Genomic DNA, 7974 nt, shown 5'->3' with positions numbered 1-7974 from the left:
GCACAACGGCTCAGGAATCCCCTGCAGCTCCCTTGCTGTTCCTCTTCTCCCTGCAGAAAGCTGTGGCAGGTGCTAACTCCTGACTGGGCAAGAAGACATTTCTCTCCCGGGAAACTGGGAAGGAGTAAGGCAAGGCCTGTTTAAGTTAGGAACCTTTCTGTGGATGAGGTGAAGACACCTGGGGGTTCATGAAGGAATTCTCCCTGTGGACTCTCGCAAGAATGTAGGAATCAAGTAGCACTGAATGCGCACACTCTCCCATTAACCACAGGCATTTCAATTTACTTGGTGCTGGCCCAGCGCTTGGTGCTTTTTCCACACATACAACTATGGTGGTTAAGAGTGAGGCTGTGAGTGGCATTTTTCAGGTTCCAATCAGCTACTATCAGCTGTGTGACCTTGGGTAAGTTCCTTAACATCTCTGAGTCTTAGTTGTTTTTCTTTTTTTGGTACCAGGGATCTAACCCAGGGCACTTAACCACTGAGCCACATCCCCAGCCCTTTTTAATATTTTATTTGGAGACAGGGTGTTGCTGAGTTGCTTAGGGCCTCCCTAAATTGCTGAGGCCAGCTTTAAACTCAAGAGCCTCCTGTCTCAGCTTCTGGAGCTGGGATTACAGACATGTGCCACCTTGCCTCACAGCTGTTTCATTTGTAGAATGAGATTCAGAATAATGTTCTGAAGGGTCATTGAGAGAATTAAATGAGATAGGTATATGAAGTGTTTATCACCATGCCTGACACAAAATAAAGACTCCCTAATTATTAAAAACCGGCATTTAGGTAAAAACCAGCAGATCTTCTTATTGCATTGCTGGAGGGAAAACCATTCCTTTGTAACCACTATACTGGATGTATGTTCCACAATGTACTGTGACCGTATTTTTTTTTTTTTTTTTTTGGTGGTGCTGGGGACTGAACCCTGGGGCCTTCTGCTTGACAGGCAAGCACTCTACAAACTGAGCTATATCCCCAGCCCCTGTGACTGTATTTTCTGAACCCCCAAACTACATAATCTGGCAGAGAGTTTTTCATACTTGTGAATTTTATTTTATGAGAAGTATAAAAGGCATACATTTTATCTACAAATAAACAATTGACTATAAGTGGTAAGATCAGACCTGAACACATAGAGAGACATGAATCTTCATTCTCTCCAAATGCCAGCAGGGTCTTTAAAATATTGACAAGAAGCTCTAAAGTTCACTTGGAAAAAAAGTGTGTGGAAAAAAGAACAAAAAGTGAGTGTTTGAAAAACAAAACAAAACTGCTGGATCCCAGATACTGAGGCAGGAGGACAGCAGGGGAACTCAGCAAGATCCTGTCTCAAAACAACAACGACAAACATTTTCAAAAGGGTAGGGGACGCAGTGCAGAGAGGTATGTGCCCTGGCTTTAGTTCCCAGTGCAGAAACGAAGAACAAACCGAGGCGGAATCTGTATGTGGAGAGAGGACTTCAAGGACTAAGTACCAAAACCAATTTTCTGTGGAAAAAACTACAGATAGAATGTAATTTGCGATGGGTGTGGCTTCTCAACATAAATCTAAAGGGAGAAACCATAAAGATAACAGAGAGGTTTTAGCGCATAAAAATAAACTTTCAGGGCTGGGGATACACCTGGGTTCAATCCCCAGCACAACAAAAAACAAACAAACAAACAAACTTTGTTTCAAAAATTTGAAAAATCGCCGGGCTTGGCAGGCTGAGGCAGGAAGATCTCCAGTTCAAAGCCAGCTTCAGCAATGGCAAGGGGCTAAGCAACTCAGTGAGACCCTGTCCCTAATTAAAATACAAAATAGGGCTGGGGATATGGCTCAGTGGTTAAGTGCCCCTGGGTTCAATCCCTGGTACCAAAAAAAAAAAAAAAAAAAATCAAGGTTGGGGACATGGCTCACTGGTAGAATGCTTGCCTAGCATGAGGGAGGGAGGCCCTGGGTTTGACCCCAGCACAGGGGCTGGGGAGGCAGTCTGAGGAAACATTTGCAGCTTTGCAGCACACGCCACAGTAGTTAACACTGCAACTTATGCACACCCCCAAACAACAAAATCCACTTCCCAGCTCTTTTTTGTAGTTCTAAGGCTCAAATCCAGGGCCTCACCCACGCTAAGCAAGTAGCCTTCCACTGAGCTACATCCCAGCCCCAAACTGCCCAAATTTTAAAATGTACAAACAGAAAAAAGTGGGCAAAGGGACAAAAATTCACAAAGGATACAACACAAACTGGCAATAAATAACCATACGAAGACACAATCAAAGGCAGGGTGGGAGCATGGGCCTGGAATTCCAGGACTTGGAGGCTGAGGTGAAAGATGGAGTCTGCCCAGGAGTTCCCAGATCACCGGGCAACAGCCAAGCCCAGCCTCAAAACAAAACAAAGCCCAAACAATCCAGCTAGTTGGGAATCTCAGAAACACACATCAAAACAATGAGAAATAATCATCTTCAATTAAATTTGAAAAAAATCTCCAGTGTTGTCAGGACTGTAGAAAACAATGGCCATTTCTCAGGGAAAACTCGTAAGTTTTCCTGTTAGATAATTTAGAAAACATTTTAAAAATATACCTTGTTTTTGATCCATCACTTCCCTACTTCTAGAATTTTGAAATAAGACATGAATCTAAAAAAGATATTAAAAAGGAGAAAATTTGAAGGAATTTATTTGTACATTCATGCTGCCTTTAAGAATCCTAGTATAAAATAATGTCTTTCAAAAACGCGGAGAAAATTCACACTATTGGGTTAAGTGAAAAAGGCAGAATTTATTTATACCAGGCAGCACCCTAATTATGCCAAACATGAAATGAACATGTATAGAAAAACACACCGGAGGATGCATATCAAACTATCAAACGTAATTGATTTGAGGAGGTAGAAAGCATGAGAGATCTTGATGTTCCCCTATTCCTATTATGCAACAGATTTTAAAAGTGTTTTAAAAATAATTGTACAATTCAAAATTTGCCTTTGTTGAAAGCATTAAAGGAGAGGAAACTGTATTAGCTTGGAAACCCCAGGAAGTGTTTTCTTTGGAAAGCCAAGGACACCTGCTAGTGGGTGAGTCACTGGCACAGGTTCACACCTGCCTCCTAAGACGCCACACTGGCTGCTGCGCATTTCCAAGCGAAATGACCCACGTGCGCAAATGGCCCCCTTGATCGTTGCCCTGCGTCTGGCCCGCAGCCATAGGTCGCCAGGCAACTGCTTTTTCTTGGTTTGGGAGATCGAGGGCCTTTCAAAGTTCACAAGCTCGGGCCTTCCCATTCTCCACTTCGGAACAGACCCGAGGCCGCTGACCGCAGGTGCGGCGCTGCGGTCCGCGGTCCGCGGAGGGCCACCGCGCACACAGGGGACAGGGGTGCGCGGCCGCCGGGAAGCAGGGAGAGGCCCCAGCTCGACGCTCAGGGGGCAGCCGGCGCCCTCTCTAGTCTGCCAACGAGCCACCAGCTCTTAATCATTGAGTGCGGGCCAACCAGACCCAGTGACCCCGGGCCGGCCACGTGGTGGCCCGGGGGCGCTGGTCCCCTGTGGGGACAAAAGGTCAGAAAACTTGAGCCCCGGCTCGTCGCCGAAATCCCTGGCGGGTGGTCGCCACAGCAAGGGAGCGGGGCCCTCCCGGGCAGGCCCCGCGGCTGGGGAGCAGGGGGTGACCCGGGCCCGCCCCGCCCCCAGGCCGCGGCCGCCGAGCCGGCGACTGACCCTCGGCAGCTCCTGTAGTCACGTGGCGCTGGGAACCCGGCGGGGGGAGGTTGGGGACGGGCCTGGCAGTTGTGAACTCGAACCTGCCGCTGTCGCCGCGGCGGGGCCGGGAGCGGGCCGCGGAGGCCGGCCTGGGGCTCCATGGACCGGCGCGGCGCCCCTGCAGAGCCCGCGGGAGAGGTACGGCGCGGGGTCCGCGGGGGCGGCTCCACCTGCGGGGCGCGTGACCGTGAGTGTGCGCGACTGTGGGTGTGCGGGGGGCCTGAGGGCGGGGGCGAGCGCACCTGCGCACAGGCTCCGCGGGCTGCGCCGTGCGTGGGACCCGAAATGGCTGAGCCGCAGGAGCGGGACCCGCGTGCCGCGGACGCGGACGGAGGGCACGCACCAGTACAAAAGGCGGGTGTGGGCCTTCTGCCCCCTTGGCCGTGCAAGTTGCCGACGGGGATTCTGGCCGAGCGCTGGTCACTCTGGCGCGCCCAGCGCAGCCCCATGGGAAGCCGGCCTGGAATTCCTGTTGGAAGAGTGGGGGAAGGGGAGCAGCAGGGATTCCAGAGTTACTGCTCAAGGCCGGCCTTTGGCCACCAGGAAAAGACCCTCACCGCAGAATGGAGAATTCGTTCTGTGACCTTCCCAGGGGAGGAGGTGACCCCCCAAAAGCAGCACTGTGCTTCCTTAGTGAAGGGCGACACTCATTTGTGCATTCAGGATCCATTAAGGTCACTGTCACGCAGGCTGTGGGGCTTAAGGCTGGAGCTCTGGCTTTGTTGGGGGAGGGTTGGACTGGCGAGGACACAAAGATGACTGCCCAGGCGCGCAGAGCCTCACACATGTTTTCTCTCCCCTCCCCACAGGTAAGGCTGGCCTCTCTGCAGTCAGAGGTCTGAGCTCTGCCATGGGGGTAGGGGTGTCTTTATTGCTGCAGTTTTCTCTGACATCCGGGGGCTATCGGAGTGTGGGCCGAAGCAGGCGCTGCAGCCGCAGAAGTATCCCCAAGAACATCCCCAGGAAGAGCTGGAAAAAGCCTCATCCCCAGCTCTGCGGTCTTCAGGGTAGAGTCTGGCCCTCGTGCTCCCAAACCGCCATACAGCCCCAGTGCTCAGGCCTCCCCATCCTGGCAGAAGAAATAGGACCGTTGGGGAAGGACCCCTTCTCATATCCGGGGATCTTCCCCGTATTCATCTAGTCCCCAGAGGATGAGTCATGTCTGTATTCCCACAGAGAGCAGACTGTAGGGGATTTAGGGGCTGTGTCTGGATGGAGCCTGGGAGCAGGTACAGGAGGTCCCTTAGGAGGCCAACTGCCATTCCACCCATCATTCTGCGTAGGCGGCTCTCCAGCAGGAATCTGGATTCCCCTGAGCTGTGGAAGAACTGAAGTGGGGCAGCCCTTGACCAGGTTGGGGCAGGACCAGGCAGAACAGAGATTACAATCTCTTTCCTTCCCCTCTCTTGCCCCACATTAATCCCCAGCACCCCAGGGAGTCAGAGCCAGGGACCCCCCCCCCCCCCCCAGGGCAGTGATCTGTGGGTGTTCTTCGGATCAGGGGAGCTTTGCTTCCCGCGGTGTACTCATAGTGTGTGTGGGTGGAGGAGGGAGGGTAGGCAGAATGTGGGCAGTCTGGACAGGCGGAGGCCTGGCATTAGTCTGTGCTGGGAGTGGTGCCCCAGGCTCCCCTTCTGTCCCCAAGAAAGGCTGTTCTCACTCTCCAGGCTGCTGCCCTGAGAAGCTGAGGTTGGTGAGGCTTAAACTGTCTCCCCTGTGGCCTTGCAGGAATGAAAGGTCATAGCAATTTATTTTTGCAACATCCTTGCAAACTCACTCTTCCAAAGGAGAAACACTCCCTGGAAGTTTCGAAGGCAAGTCCCTCAGTCCTAGTTGTGCTCTCGGTTTACAGTGTCACCTCAGACAAGTCCCATCCCCATTTGCTGCCTCACACTTGCATCATCTGTCAACCAGGGCACTCAGTGTCTGCTCAGTCAGCCTCACCAAGTCGCTGTGAACTCAGACGTGGCAACAGGAAGTGGCAGACACATGGAGAGGCCACAGGAGGCATAGGGCACTGTAGGGAGATGTGACCGTACTTTTTGGTGAGTCCCGTGGCTGGAGAGTTTGTGCAGCTGACCCTGGAAGTCTGCTCACTTCCTGACACTGGGGTAGCTGTCACAGGGGATTCCAAGAAGTGTCAGCACCTCTCCCTTCTGAAAGCTTCCAGGGCAATAAAGATGCAAGATAAATATCCTTGAAATGTCACCTAGAAATCCAAGATTGAAATAAAAACCTACAAGGAATTAGAAGAGTCTAGATTGGTGTCGAGGGCTCCCGGAGTCCATAGAGGGCGAGCTGCTCTTAGGGTCTGGGGTCTCCCAGGAGGAAAGGAACTGGGGTGGAAGTCTTGGTCTCTGGAGTGACAATGCTTTTCCGCCCTCAGCAGAGGAAGAACCAATGCTGGAACAGCGCTGCAGGGGCCCCATGGCCATGGGTCCCGCCCAGCCGAGACTCCTTTCAGGGCCCTCCCAGGAGTCACCTCAGACCTTGGAGAAGGAGTCCAGCGGGCTGAGGCACCAGGGCACTAAACTGGCCCAGTCAGGCAATCAAGCCCTAGGCAGGGCCCATCGCTGTGCCCACTGTCGAAGGCACTTCTTGAGCTGGGTGGCCCTGTGGCTTCACACCCGAAGGTGCCAGGCCCGGCTCCCCGTGCCTTGTCCTGAGTGTGGGAAGCGCTTCCGCCACGCCCCCTTCTTAGCACTGCATCGTCAGGTCCATGCTGCTGCCACACCAGTCCTGGGCTTCACCTGCCACCTCTGTGGGCAGAGCTTCCGAGGCTGGGTGGCCCTGGTTTTGCATCTGCGGGCCCACTCGGCTGCAAAGCGGCCCATCGCTTGTCCCGAATGTGAGAGACGCTTCTGGCGACACAAGCAGCTTCGAGCACATCTGCGGCGGTGCCACCCACCTGCTCCTGAGGCCCGGCCCTTCATATGCGGCAACTGTGGCCGGAGCTTTGCTCAGTGGGACCAGCTGGTTGCTCACAAGCGGGTGCACGTGGCTGAGGCCCTGGAAGAGGCGGCAGCCAAGGCTCTGGGGCCAAGACCCCGAGGTCGCCCGGCTGTGACCGCCCCGCGGCCCGGCGGAGACGCCGTGGACCGCCCCTTCCAGTGCGCCTGCTGCGGCAAGCGCTTCCGCCACAAGCCCAACCTGATCGCCCACCGACGAGTGCACACTGGCGAGCGTCCCCACCAGTGCCCAGAATGCGGGAAACGCTTCACCAACAAGCCCTACCTGACCTCGCACCGCCGCATCCACACTGGCGAGAAGCCCTACCCTTGCACTGAGTGCGGCCGCCGTTTCCGGCACAAACCCAACCTGCTGTCGCACAGCAAGATCCACAAGCGGTCCGAGGGCTCCACACAGGCCACCCCTGGTGCTGGGAGCCCCCAGCTGTCAGCCGTGGTGCTGGATCCCTCGGCAGAGCCGACCCCCGAGAAGAGTGCTCCGGAGCCCGTGGCGGAGCCTCCGCCCGAGGCCCCCCTGGAGCCCCCGCGGGACCAGGCCGAGGCGACCGCGCCCCTGTACAGCTGCGACGACTGTGGGCGCAGCTTCCGGCTCGAGCGCTTCCTGCGGGCGCACCAGCGGCAGCACACCGGGGAGCGGCCCTTCACCTGCGCCGAGTGCGGGAAGAACTTCGGCAAGAAGACCCACCTGGTGGCGCACTCCCGCGTGCACTCTGGCGAGCGGCCCTTTGCCTGCGAGGAGTGCGGGCGCCGCTTCTCCCAGGGCAGCCACCTGGCCGCCCACCGGCGCGACCACGCCCCCGAGCGGCCCTTCGTCTGCGCCGACTGCGGCAAGGCTTTCCGCCACAAGCCCTACCTGGCCGCCCACCGGCGCATCCACACCGGCGAGAAGCCCTACGTCTGCCCCGACTGCGGCAAGGCCTTCAGCCAGAAGTCCAACCTGGTGTCCCACCGGCGCATTCACACAGGCGAGCGGCCCTACGCCTGCCCCGACTGTGACCGCAGCTTCAGTCAGAAGTCCAACCTCATCACCCACCGCAAGAGCCACATTCGGGATGGCGCCTTCTGCTGTGCCATCTGTGGCCAGACCTTTGACGACGAGGAGAGGCTCCTGACTCACCAAAAGAAGCATGATATCTGAGAAGGGCAGGGGCTATGGGCGACGGAGACAGGCCCTGGGCTCCTTCGCAGCAGGAGTGTGGCAGTGGGCCTGGGTAGCGCTCGCTTTGGAGCTGGTGGAGGAGACTCCGGGGGGATAGAAGAAGCG

General features: G+C 55.5%; 1 protein-coding gene across 10 annotated transcripts; it reads left to right on the top strand.

The window, feature by feature from the left end:
- The first annotated feature begins 3394 nt into the window (after nucleotides 1–3394).
- REPIN1 (replication initiator 1) lies at nucleotides 3395–7947 on the top strand. Of its 10 annotated transcripts, none has more exons than XM_079152528.1 (3): nucleotides 3395–3540; nucleotides 4551–4748; nucleotides 6128–7947. In XM_079152528.1, the coding sequence occupies exons 2-3, from the start codon at nucleotides 4592–4594 to the stop codon at nucleotides 7846–7848; spliced, it is 1878 nt and encodes a 625-aa protein (XP_079008654.1). In that variant the 5' UTR covers nucleotides 3395–3540; nucleotides 4551–4591; the 3' UTR covers nucleotides 7849–7947. The 10 variants fall into 10 exon arrangements, with proteins under 10 accessions (XP_079008654.1, XP_079008652.1, XP_079008651.1 ...); XM_079152526.1 differs by lacking the exon at nucleotides 3395–3540 and adding an exon at nucleotides 3707–3879 and having other exon boundaries at nucleotides 4622–4748; XM_079152525.1 differs by lacking the exon at nucleotides 3395–3540 and adding an exon at nucleotides 3707–3928 and having other exon boundaries at nucleotides 6131–7947.
- Nucleotides 7948–7974: the final 27 nt, after the last annotated feature.

This window comes from Sciurus vulgaris (genome assembly GCF_902686455.1).
Source record: "Sciurus vulgaris genome assembly, chromosome: 8".
NCBI classification, from domain to species: Eukaryota; Metazoa; Chordata; class Mammalia; order Rodentia; family Sciuridae; genus Sciurus; species Sciurus vulgaris.
The sequence above is the reverse complement of the archived record's forward strand: the minus strand, read 5'-3'. Positions and strand labels throughout refer to the sequence as shown.

What these genes read in the sequence shown, in the direction of transcription:
- REPIN1 (XM_079152523.1), top strand. Translation starts at nt 3,841, where the DNA reads ATGGACCGGCGCGGCGCCCCTGCAGAGCCCGCGGGAGAGGTACGGCGC. An exon ending in CACCTGCGGGGCGCGTGACC is followed by an intron (nt 3,929 to 4,550) that starts GTGAGTGTGCGC and finishes CCCTCCCCACAG; the next exon opens with GTAAGGCTGGCCTCTCTGCA. An exon ending in CCAGCTCTGCGGTCTTCAGG is followed by an intron (nt 4,749 to 6,127) that starts GTAGAGTCTGGC and finishes TTCCGCCCTCAG; the next exon opens with CAGAGGAAGAACCAATGCTG.